Source organism: Silurus meridionalis, chromosome 22 (assembly GCF_014805685.1).
Source record: "Silurus meridionalis isolate SWU-2019-XX chromosome 22, ASM1480568v1, whole genome shotgun sequence".
Classification (NCBI taxonomy): domain Eukaryota; kingdom Metazoa; phylum Chordata; class Actinopteri; order Siluriformes; family Siluridae; genus Silurus; species Silurus meridionalis.
Window position 1 is genome coordinate 13,689,059 of NC_060905.1, and position 13,007 is coordinate 13,702,065.

The following is a 13,007-nucleotide window of genomic DNA, read 5'->3' on the forward strand; positions in this document are numbered from 1 at the left end:
CAAGCAGAAATGCAAGTTAGGAAAAAGGAAAAAGGGAGTAAAGAACATAATTGTGCTTCTCATAAAAATAAATAAATAAATAAATAAATAAATAAAAGATTTAGAAAAAATGTGACACATTTTAGAAAGGAAAATATAGAAAGATACAAGCAAAGTGTTACTTCAGTGTAATTTTAAATTGTCTGCTGGATTGAAAGGTGCATGCTGTATTTTCACAATGTCATTCTGGGTATGCTTCAGCGGAGCGCTATTGACAAATAGTTCACTTTTTTATGTTTGCGATTTTGTCAAAAACTTATTTTTACACATAGACCGTGAGATACAGGAATTGTTGGTGAAATGGAATGTGCTGCACCACTAGCATTTGGCATTACTCATAACATAAGTGAGCACAGTTTATCTTATATAGAAAATGTGGAATCATTTTGAAAAATCACCTTAAGTTCATTCTAACTGAAATCGTGTCTCATAATTTACATAAGAAAAAGCCTTTTGGGAAATTTATACCTTTTTTTGCATAAGTATTCACCCCCTTGAACAGTTTCTGCATTTTGTAATGTTACAATTTGGATTTGAAATTGATAAATATGGGATTACATAAATCTACACAGAATAACACATAATCCTACACATATAAATTACATGGACATTAGTTTTTGGACACTTGACCGCAATATTTATATGTGCTTTTTGAACATCCTATTCCACATTTAGTCCTCATTTGCTATTATAATAATCGTCACTTTTCTGGGAAGATCTTACACTAGATTTTGAAGTGTGCTTGTAAAGATTTCTGCTCATTAGGTAACAATTGCGTTAGTACAGTCAGGTACTACAGTAGGGTGGTGTGTGGCGTGCAGTCAGTGTTCCAATTCATCTCAGAGGTGTTCAGTATGGTTGAGGTCAGAGCTCTACAGCAGGCCACTCAAGATCTTTTGAATTAAACCGTATCTTCATGCAAATGGTTTTGTGTAAAGGGGCACTGTCATTCTAGACATATATAAGTTTCTAAATTGTGAAGAAATTATTTGATGCTACCACATCTAAAGACATTGGACTATTGGACAAAGACTATGCTGTTGTGTACCACCCACTTTGTCGTAACAGTTTGGGGAAGAACCACATAGGGCTGGAAAACTGTGTCCCAATCCTTTTGTTCATATAATGTACACATCTAAGGGGGTAAATACTTACACAAGGCACTCTACATGCTTTTGGAGAGCGTTCAACTCACCTCTTCATTCTCTAGCCGTCTCTGTGTGTCTATGATAAACTTAATATACTGGCTCGCCAGAGTCAACAGCTCACTGTAGCGTGTTCTTAGAGCAACATACTGGAAGATAATTCACAACACATTTCAAATACTTTGCTTGACTTTTAAAGATAAAGTTAGAAAACTTTTTTGCGTAGAAAAATAAAGTGGAATATACCTCTTGGATAATGTCATCTGATGCAGACTCCACCTTGATTTTTTTCAGAGGTGATGCAATTGGCTCCACCAATGCCTTGTATGTAACCAGCTGGAGTTCATGATCCTAAAAAGAAACGTTTTGAAAGATCTAATATCCTGATATCTGTGTTCAAAAATGGCTTGGGAATTTTTTCATCCTTACCTTAACTGTATCAATGTAGGCCTTGGCATATTTCTGACATTCATCTACTTTTTCTTTGTTGTTCTCAATCTCCTCAAGGAGTTTCTGTTTATAGAAGTTGTTCATGAAAACAAAAGAACAACAAATGAATAATCACGTCATTTATATGATGTGAACATGACTATAATGACTGTATAATGACTGTATAATGACTGTATAATGACTGTAAACCTCTTTATGCACTCTGCAATAATGATACATACCTTCTCCAGGGCCAGTTGTTCCTTAAGACCTTTGATGTCATTGATGGGCATGGCCTGGATATTTTCCTGCCGTTGCTTGGCATCTGCAATCCACTGAATGAGCCAGTCATAACTCTGTCTATAGTTTTGCATCTGCCTACCCAGTAGGTCCAGTTCCCTCTGGCGTAGCTTAAACTGGGCAAACACAGCCTGCCAGCGCTCTTTTAGGTTTGCTACCAACTGCACATAGTGATCCAGCTCAGCATCTCGCTCACTGTGTACACGAGACATTCGCTCATTTACAGCCACGGCTTCTTGAAGTTCAGCCTCCAAACGGTCAAAAACTGGCTTATCACACTCCGCATCTGAGCACAGTTTCTGAAGTTGAAAAAAAGAAAGTTTTATTAATGTGAAAACTATTTTGTCACTCAGCTTGTGAGTTTATGTATTTTATAAGCAGTCATAAAGTAATTTTGCACCTTTAGCTGGGTTTGGTTGGACTCCAGCTCTTTCTCATTCGCAGGCACTTTGTGGACATCACGGAGCTGGTTCTCGTACTTTCGGAGAACTTCTTCAGCACCTTGTGTGCTGCGTATCACCAAGTCAATGGTCTTTAATCTGAAATGCATAAAAAAAGATTAGAAAAAATATAGCTATATAGATGAACGAGTAGATAATTATGATTATTCAACCTTGAGGGAAATTAAAATATTACAGCACCACAGAGAGTTAAAAGTATACTAAAAGTAACTTACATTATAAATGAATCATAAGAAAAATAAACATTTACATATGAACTAAATGTAAAGAAGAATTAGACACAGTGTAATGGTGCAAGCTGATATGGTATTTCTTTTATAAGAGCAGAATTAAAGAGTTGTGCAGTGCAAACGTTCTTAAATTGAAAATTGTAACTAGTAATAGACAAACATATGACATTAAAATGGCAATGCATAAGAATAACAGAACAATGGATGTTGATGGAACTACTCAAGTTCAGACATAAATCAATCAGCTAAACTTAGGCCAGGCTCAGAGCAGTGTAGTGTCCCAACACAGTAATGAGCTGATGTACAGTGTGATCGATGTTGGTACAAATGAATGAATCTTCTACTAACGCCATGTGTGATTACAATAAATAAGAATTTACATTTTTACATTTATTTGCTATAAATTAAGTGTTTCTAAAGACTAACTTGTCCAGGTAGACGGATGACAGACTGTAAACACGGTCCATCTTCTTCAGGGTGATGTCGAGCTCTGAGCGTAGGACAGGTGCCGAGGTGGACTGCTGAGAGGAAGCCAGTGCCTCCTCGCTCTGTTTAACCACTGCATCTACATCTTTCTTTATGTCTTCCAACTCAGTCTGCATTTTCTGTTTGGACAAAATAAAGTACAGAAGGATAAATGTATATAATGTGTTTTATTTTCCTAAAGGTCACATTAAAATAGGAAGTAGTTTAATAATGCATATGAAGAAAAAAATACTTTATTTTCATTGTAGAAAATACAAAGAAATGCAGCAACTCACTTCAGTATAGAATCCAATTATCCAATTACACAATTATTGTTTCGTTTCACATTTGTTTTTTCTTTTCTTTTTCTCATAATTGTATGATAGATTTTTATAAATCATGTTTTTATATATATCTTTTAATTAATTTATTAAGACACATCATTAATGATAATAAAGTAAATTAACTGTTTTGTTTGTTTCACACAGAAGCAACATGGTATAGTGTGCATGTTTGGTAAAACAAAAAATGTAATAGGGCACACCTGTGCTCAGTAAGCAGTCAGATTGAGAATGCTTTTGTGTTTTCGGATTAAAGACTGTGGAGTTTTTGAGAATTTGAGATAAAATGTGACCTGACAATGATCCTAAAATTGCAGGCTTATCAAATACAATATCTATCCAACATTTTAATCAAATAATTTTTAAGCATAATAAGCATGGCTTTTACTGTGTAAGAAAACCATTTTCAATGTTTTGGATATCTTTAGGCAGACTGTTTTTACCATCACTCCCTAACTGATCTGAGTTTTGCAGGAACAAAGCATGGGCAAGATTAAAAAGTTCACTAAAAACATTTTAATGAAATACCTTTATGGTCAGTATTATATATGGAGAAAAACACTATTCCAGCCAAAACCCAACTTTTGACTTCTGATGACTTTTTCCAAACTGCATAAAATATAGCATACCTTGTGCTCAGTGCTCCTCTGGGCACAGGCTTTTAGGGGCTCTTTGTCCACCGGCTGCCTGAGACGACTGACCATGCGTGATTCACATCCCTCAAGTCTCAGTCTTAGGTCCTTTATTTGAGTGATGTAGCTCTTACACACCGACTCATCCTGCTCTCCTGCATAAGTAACATAATGTTTCACTGACACTGTGTAAAACCTGACCCAGCTGATCAAATAGACATATAGTAGACAGAATATTGAGTGTAGTTCAAATGTATAGCACACAGGCACAACAGAAACAGACTGGCAAATCATTCAACATAAATACAATTAAAAAAAAGATAATTCAGAATTTCTTTCAAATGAATTGTAAGCTTCATGCAAAAAAATGTGCATGTTTAATGTAGCAAAGTATGTAGCAAGTAGCCATGCTTCATGGTAAAGAACTGAGAAATCATACAATGAAATGAATAAAATGAAACCAATATTTAGATGTGAATTGAAATACACTGACAGAACACAATGCTAGGGCTGACACTAAATGCAGTTAGTCACATGTCAAATCATAGCTACAATCTTTACCAGCAACTTTGTCTTTAGAAGTGGAGAGAGGTTCTGAAACATGAAATGTAAAATGACAGTTTGATAGATGACTGAAGTGCTATAATGAGGGAGATTAGATTGTAATGGCTACAAATTTTACATCTATATTCAATTAACAATACAGAAACAATACACTTCCTACTTATAGCACAATGATAAAATGAAAATGATGGAAAAAAAAATGCTCTACTTTTAGACCACTATTTAGGGCTTTTCAAACTGGAAATAGTGAACCCTGGATCATTCTGAACACCATTTGAAACTGCACCTACTAACAATTAATACTGAGTTTTCATAATCTAATTCCCAAACCCTGTGACTTATTTATATACGATCACATATAAGATACTGCACTGCCTCACTTACATTACTATTCACACATTATTTGTCTCACTTTACATACCTGCACAAATTGTATAGTTTTGTACAAACGTTTGTATGTCGCTCAGGACAAGGCTGAATGTTGTATATAGTACAAAATACAAATAGTACAATAGTTAATGTCTTTATCTTTATTTATTATTTACATTTCTTTGTTTTCTTAATATTTTTTAACAGCACACCATTTCTTGTACATGCAACCCATGGTACTTGGCAATAAAGATGATTCTCAATCTGATTCTACCTTCATATTTGCATAAACTATATGGACGAAAGTATTGGGACGCATGACTTTTCCAGCCATATGTGGTTGTTGGAGGCACACAACTGTATAGGATGTATACAGTAACCTGTACCAGCATGACAATGCCTCTGTGTACAAAGCCAGTACACAGGTTTACAGTACATGGGTTGGAGTGGAAGATCTTTTTAATAAGCTTTTAAGAGCTTTTTAATGAGAAAACTTTACATAAATCCTCCTTGACTATTTTAAGCCCCCTATGAAGCAAAATAGAAAATAAACATTTAAAAAATTCTAAAACAAATATATGTATTTTTTCTTTCAACCACTGCAACGACTGTTTATCCAACAATGGTGGTTCCTGTGATTCTGAATGAATGTGAAATTAGGCATTTTCTGACTGGCTAATGTTGCTACGCTACTTTCCAACATTCTAATACTATTTATTTTGTCACCAATCACATCTATGGTCCTGGATATAAAGACCTCTTAGGGGACCCAGAAGTTGGTGCTTGCTTCCAGTTTCAGTTTGCTTCCAGTTTTGGTTCCTGCCTTCAGTTTGCTGTTTGTGCTTCTGTTTGTGTTCAGTGTATGTTACTTATTAATGTTTGCACTAAATATCTGCACTTGCATCTATATATACGCTCATTACGTGACAGAGGTTAAAATCGGGGCTTAGAAAAGCGACCCAGAGAAAAGCCTTTTGTTGATTTGTTCACAAAGATTTCAAAAACCCTCCTTGATGAACATTAAGTGTAATATTATACTATTGATTATAATGTTTAATATGGCTGAAGATACACCATCAGCCGAACACACCTGCTTTTACTAATGTTCTTATCATTTATAGAAAAGTTAATTATTATTTGTTTGAAATGTATCATTACGTATGTTTTATCAATGCCAAGTTAAATCATAACTAATGCAGCAAATAATGTGATTCATTTTGAGGAGGCTTCTGGACCAGAGCAAACTATAACCCTAGCTGCCTTTACTCACCTTGCTCCATGGATCGCACCAGGTTGTCAAAATGCTGCGTAGCATTGTTATGAGCGCTCTCAGCCTGCATGCGCTCATCTGCACCAAACAGTTCAGAGTCCTGACTATCCCTCATGAAGATCTGATAGTGCTCCTCCAGTTTCTTCAGAGTGAGACGGTACTCCTCCACTTTCAGTGTCTTAAACTGAAGCAATTAAGACATATATGTGTGTATAATAGTAATCAAGACTGCACAGATTCATTAAAGACAAGATTTAAAAAATAAAAAAGTGTAGCCACAATCTTGTTTCCATATACAGTACAATTATCTTTGCAGATTATAGAATTTGCACTATTGCATGTATATTTGCTATGAGCTTTAAGGCCTCTATGAACAAATCACTGGCACAGGTTCCTTAAAGAAAAACAAACAAACATGATACATGTACCAAACATGAGATATATATATTTAAAACTAAACCTGTGGCAAAAAGTGATCCTATATTGGGAGATCAATACTTTATTAAGAATTTAGGATCACAAAATCACAGAAGGTTTATACTGGCATCGGTAAAAGAATAATGTAAAATTAAAAATAATAATAATAATAAAAAAATAATTTTTTTTTTCTAAATTAGCTAGAGGGTCATAGGTGCTGATAATGTAAACTGACATTACTGTGACCTTTTAAAATGTTTTATTCCTCTTATACCACATCATGACTCATTTGCCAATGGTGACTTTTTTTATGTAATCAAGGAGTAACCTAATACATTTTATTCATTTATGTCTATGCATCATATTGTATATAGTTTACAGCTTTAAGTCTAACATTTTTGGACTACAGTTAATATGAACTTTTGATTTATTTATCCAAGCATCCATCAGTGAACCTCAACAATGATGGAACTATTATAAATTGACATTCGTTGTCACCCTGATGAGGATAGTTTCCCTTTTTAGTCTTGTTCCTCTTAAGGTTTTTTCCACATGAAGTCTCATGGAGATTTTCTTGCCAATGTTGCCACTTTCTCGCTCATTAGAGATAAAGTTACAAATAAAATTCATATTAATGAACTATTTACTACTATAAAGCTGATTTGGCAAAAATTTTCATTGTTAAAAATTAAATACATTTAAATGTTACAAGAAAATGCTGAGATCGGAGACTTCCATGAATGTTAAATAAATGTCTCTTCACTATATCAACAATTATTTTTTATCTGAATTTACCATCCATGTATGTGCACCATAAATGCACCAGTATTTGTATAAGGGTATTGTTGAGTGACGGACGAAGTACAACGACCATTTACTTGAGTTAAAGTAGAGAAACACTTAATATACATAAATATGGAAAAATTTTACTCCAGTGAAAGTAATTGTTCCCTTTAAACTTTCACTTGAATAAAAGTACAAAAGTATTTGCCTTTAAAGTACTATGATTTATTGTGGCTACAATGTTCCTATTATCTTTTCAATCTAAATCAATTAAGTTTATGTGAAAAGACTCTAATGTTACTATTAGCACACTAATCTATTAATAGAATGATATCGATGAGTCAAATTATTATTATATTTATCTATTAGAATTATCATGAACTTTCTTTTAAATTGCTTCAAACACAAATAAAGCCACAGGAGCCACAGGTGTTGTGGCAGGTTAGATTCAGAAGTTTCTTCCATCAGTTATTCCTCTTAAAATGTTCTGTATTTTCATGCTAAGTAAATACCACCAATCAAAAAAAATTTAAACAGAGCATGATCCACTCAAATAAATTAAAGTAAAAAAAACAATATTTGACTTTAAATTTGTAGTGAAGTTAAAGTAAAAGTCTCTCAAAAGGAAAAACTTCTGTTTTTCAAGCTACTTAAGTACAGTAACGAATTACATTTACTTCATTACTGTCCACCACGGGTATTGTTACTGTTACTATTGTTACTCACCAATAAGGTTTTAGATTTCCTCCTTATTGTGGTTTAAGAAAGTAGTAATGAACAGTTAATATATAAAAGCACCAGTTTCTTACCATGATAAAGTTCCATGAATTGATGAACTGAATGTCTCTCATGAGATACTGCCAGGAAAGCAGACTCTTCATGTCCACATGCAATTTCTGCCAGAGGATCATCAGCTTCTGAAGACTTGCATCCAGACTAAAGCAACACAAATAATAGAAACAACAAGCTTTAGTTCTGTTAAAGGGCAACTAAACACCACCAGGAGAATGTGTCAGAGGTCATATCCAATGTTCAGAAATTATATGTCTACTTCATATAAAAGTCAGGAACTATTTACCTCGAGCTGCTTTCCACCGCTTCCTTGTTGGTAGGTGGGATGATGAAGCAGATGGACGGCACTGTGGCTTCATTTCCACTCGAGCTCCTAACCTTCCACTTAAAGGGCTGGGAGTTGTTTAGTAGCACACACTCATCTGCCCTGTGTACTGTAATCTAGGAAGCATAGACAGTATCAGCAAAGTATCAGCACGGGGTTAGTTACCCTAGTCAAGTACTGCCACATTATTATGCACATTATTATATAATATTTTGCCCAATTATGCATTATTTAAAATATCAAAAAGTCAAATATGAGTTGAGATTTGCACTAAATATGCACAGGTTTGGATTAAACAAAATTCACCAGCCAAGTCAGTGAACAAATGTATCAATCATGACAATGTTACCTGCCACGGCTGAATTTTTTTCCAAAATTTCCATTAATTTCAAACCCTGTCTATATCTATTTATTGTTACATTTGATGTTGATCATCAGAGGAACAGCTTGGTTCCTGCTACTGATTATGCTACAGCAGCTATAAAGTCATGCTTTCACTTTTTTCCTTGCTATTTAGTTAAATCTAATTTCCAAGAAAACTACAATTGCGTAGCATATCTATCATACCTCCATTTGTTTGAAATCACACACTGCCTGAATGGGCATTTTTCCTTTAATTGGCGTGGCAGGATTTCTGGGTTTTAGCTGAATGATATTCTTGGCTCTCCGGTTTAGGCCATCCAGATGAGTCTTAAATTCCGCAAGATGTTCCTTTTCATCCTGTGGGTCAAACAGATAATATTATTTTATTTTGGTAAAAGTTTCCACTCTCTTGAAAAAACATCAAGCTTCAGTAGAAGTTAGGTCATTACAAACTATATTACTATATTATTGAAATCGAAGACCAGGTCACTGGTGGCTCTTTGGCAATGTTTGAAAAGAAAAGCCACATTTTCACTGTTTATATTGATATTCTTAACTGTTTAATTGCTGGATACAGTATGAATACATGTAAATGCACAGAACCCACCGCAGCATCCTGCAGAAGATCCTCCAGACGCGTGACAGTAATGGAGCGGTCACAAATATATTTCTTCTTCATTGTCTCCTGAATTTTCTTCATCTTCTCCTCTGCCTCTTTCACATCTGCAAAGAACTGTCGAGCAGGGTGTAAAACTAAGTTAGCCCTGACAGATGTAAACAGCAGGAAATTCAAATCAGAGGTCACGGTAAAATCTCTCTAAAGTAGATACCTGGAAGTAGGCGGTGTTCTCTTTGAGGTGAGTCTCAATGCAGCAGCACAGCTGTAGTAACCAACTCCACTGAGTCTGCAGAGCTGCAGTGAAAGCCTACACATAGTACAGAAAGATCGTAAATGATTGTATGCTCTAATAAAATTAACAAGGAATTAACATTTGCTAAACATGATGAAAACTACATTTCCACCATTTTCTTATGAATTCCCTCTATCTCTTATAAAACACTCAAGACTAAAATACTAAGTATTTGGGAAAACCATTGGCTCATGACAGCCCTATGGCAAAACCAGCGAGTGTTTTATTTTTGATTTTTTGGAGGTGGAAATCACAATCAATCTATTAAATAAAATATTTATTTATAAACCTGATCACTAGTGTTAAAATAGAATCCACTGTATTACATTTCATGTAAATTATATTCATATAATATTGTTCAGGTCTGTTGAATGTATATTACAGTTATTCCAGGCAAGAAAAATTACAACATTACGTGAAAATGCAGTTTATACTGATAATAACTGTGTATGATAACGCAAGTAGTTAATATAATAACTCAAATTTTTTTTACTTATTGGGCATATACAGTAGTTTGATGAATTATCTTGCCTCTATAGTGCTCCGAGCTGGATGGCTTTCCTTTAATAGCTTGTCTCCAGCTGCTTGGACTGTATTCATTCTTTTCTCCCTCTGCTCCAGATCCCGCATCAGACCCTGTCACATGATCTCTGTTACACACTCTAATCCTTTTCACATATTACTACAAACACTCTGTTTAAACTATTTACAGCATGAATTATTACAGCAGACACATTGCTAAACTATATCTTTATGATAATAAAGTTCAAGTCAATCCGTTTTTAGTCGTGTTCAAGAGGAGTTTTTAAACAAGCCAGTACATAAGAGACACAGTTATAAAACAAGTGCAGTAATTATGGGAATTATTTGTTAGAGCCACGAATCCTACCGAGTAATTATCCTTCTTGGCAGTCATATTGGTATTGCGGTCACTCCAGTCATAGTTGACCTCTTCCTCCTCTTTCTCATTGAGCCACATTAGCTCTTTAGTAGCAGCTACGACAAAAGCGTGCAGTCCTGTCAGACTGCGCAATCGGGCCTTTGAGGAAGTCTATCAGAAAACAAGGAATAAAACAAGACATCAAGTTATTAGTAAAATGTTCACTGTTCTGCAATAAAGAAAAGACTTTGTAAAACTGCATATGCGTATAGCTGTAAACCTACCAGAAGTCTGTTGTACTGCAAGTCCAACTTGGCCAGGTAATCTCTGTATGCTTGTTTACTGGCAGGAGTTAACTGATTCTGATGAGACATTAAAAATTATTATTCACCTTTAGAGGCACAACATAATGTTGCAGGTCCTTGAAAAATATGTTAAGTAAGGAATAAGACATGTTGGGCGAATGCTGTATGACCATTATCACCCTGAAACTGATTCTTTTACCTGTTTTATTCCACAAAATTCTAACAGCAGTGCCAATGATTACAATGATTACTTGAGTAATTAACAATTGTATTTTTATTAGTTACATTTAATGCTGTGTAGCAGGTTAGATCCTGTTATTATTGATTTATATTTACATTTAATAGTGTGCAGCAGGTTAGAGCCATTGGACCTTGGATTGGAAGGTCATGAGTGCAATTTTCATCACCACCAAGCTTCCTAAACAAGGCCCTGCTCAGTTGTATTAATGAGATAATTGTAAGTCACTCTGGATAAGAGCGTATGCCAAATGACATAAATCAGTGCAGAATCCACCAGTGCTGTGGTATAAATGTGGAAAATGATTTCTATATTTATTTAGCAATCAGAGTCTATGTCAATTGATAGAGATAGCAACAATTCACCAATTTCCTATTATGGTCCACCATTATAGTACCGCAGAGAAATCATCAAACTCACCTCATCTGCCCGAGCACGGTCAATCTTAGATTTGAAGTCCTCAATAGACTGATGTAGTCCACGATGGCTGCCCAGATGGGACTCGACGGAGGGCAGGTCTGCTCCCCACTCTGAACTGTCCAAACGTCTCTGGTTCTCCTCCACCCAGGCCAGCAGGTCCTTGATGTAGCGGAGCGTAACTTCATCCAGTTCGGGCCGTGCACGTTGAGGAGACTGCTGCAGGCTCGGAGACATGGAGAGCTGCGTAAGGGGCACCTGTGACACTGTCACACCGGACTTTAGACGCAGGTTGTACTCACTGCGCAGATTTACCAGACGCTCATGGAGACGGTAGACCCTGAGAAAAAATCCAGCAAGTGAAATATTAGTACAGAGGTCGATCTCCATATACTCTAATAGTTGAGTCAAATTATTTTAATAATGTAAAACCATCTAAATTGGAAATTTTATCTGCAAGCCTAATCTGTGAATTATAATAAAATACAATAATCAAAATTTGTACAGTTTAAATACTGTATAAATACTGTCAAATATATAAATATCATCTAAGGTCATGTTTACGGTTTATTTTTTGCCGTATATATCGAAAGTCACCTGTTGTACAGTTGTCTCTTCTAGTACTCTGACGAAAAAAAGGTTACATGTGAAATGACTTTAGACCAGAGGTCCCTAAACTACAGCCCATGGGCCGAATATGTCCGACCCCCACATTTGGAACGGCTCTTTGAACAGTGCCAGAGAGATATTTTTTAAATTTCATTTTAATATATGTTTTTCTCATATCATATCTGTGAATTAATTGTTAAATTCACCCACCAACCAACAGAATGGTACATTTAACATAATGTAAACATAAATGTTTAATAGCAATGAATATGAAAATATATATCATTATGAAAGTAATAATGCTCTTTTAAAAGGCTATGTATCTCTTGTAAAGTAATGCTCATTGGTCTGTACAGTGCATAACAAAATAATAAAAAAAATCTAGCATTAGGAGGAATAATAAATATATTTGAAATCATAATAAAATCTCCACAATAATACTGGTTGTGACCCGGTCCCCCATTAAAGAAAAGAAAAATGATGTGCCCCCACAGAAAAAAAATTGTGGACCCCTGCTTTAGTCTACTTACCGCCTGTACATCTGTTCTGCCTGCAGGTGGCGCCCATCCTTCAGCAACTGCACATCATTGAAGAGGAAGCGGATCATGTTCTCAGCCTTATCCAGGTCTGTCTCGATCTCTGCCGCATGCTGGACAGGCTTTCCGGCTCCCAGCAAGCGCATGTCCTGCCAAAAATTAATACAGCTTCAGATATCCTTTGTG

General features: G+C 35.3%; 1 protein-coding gene across 13 annotated transcripts in view; it reads right to left on the reverse strand.

Moving 5' to 3' along the window:
- The window catches only part of pleca (plectin a), a 58,056-nt gene that overhangs the window by 13,088 nt on the left and 31,961 nt on the right, over positions 1–13,007 (reverse strand). For 10 of the 13 annotated variants that reach the window (XM_046834996.1, XM_046834995.1, XM_046834998.1 and 7 more), the window contains 19 exons: positions 12,816–12,970; positions 11,680–12,016; positions 11,001–11,078; positions 10,726–10,887; positions 10,368–10,472; positions 9,756–9,851; positions 9,533–9,658; positions 9,130–9,282; positions 8,524–8,678; positions 8,255–8,381; positions 6,246–6,429; positions 4,604–4,636; positions 4,040–4,197; positions 3,031–3,209; positions 2,314–2,452; positions 1,856–2,212; positions 1,614–1,697; positions 1,431–1,535; positions 1,235–1,333 (listed from right to left, as the gene is read on the reverse strand). In XM_046834996.1, coding sequence (XP_046690952.1) covers positions 1,235–1,333; positions 1,431–1,535; positions 1,614–1,697; positions 1,856–2,212; positions 2,314–2,452; positions 3,031–3,209; positions 4,040–4,197; positions 4,604–4,636; positions 6,246–6,429; positions 8,255–8,381; positions 8,524–8,678; positions 9,130–9,282; positions 9,533–9,658; positions 9,756–9,851; positions 10,368–10,472; positions 10,726–10,887; positions 11,001–11,078; positions 11,680–12,016; positions 12,816–12,970 — 2,832 coding nt within the window. The remainder of the gene's footprint in view (positions 1–1,234; positions 1,334–1,430; positions 1,536–1,613; positions 1,698–1,855; positions 2,213–2,313; positions 2,453–3,030; positions 3,210–4,039; positions 4,198–4,603; positions 4,637–6,245; positions 6,430–8,254; positions 8,382–8,523; positions 8,679–9,129; positions 9,283–9,532; positions 9,659–9,755; positions 9,852–10,367; positions 10,473–10,725; positions 10,888–11,000; positions 11,079–11,679; positions 12,017–12,815; positions 12,971–13,007) is intronic. The other 3 variants (XM_046834994.1, XM_046834989.1, XM_046834993.1) reach the window with 1 other exon arrangement.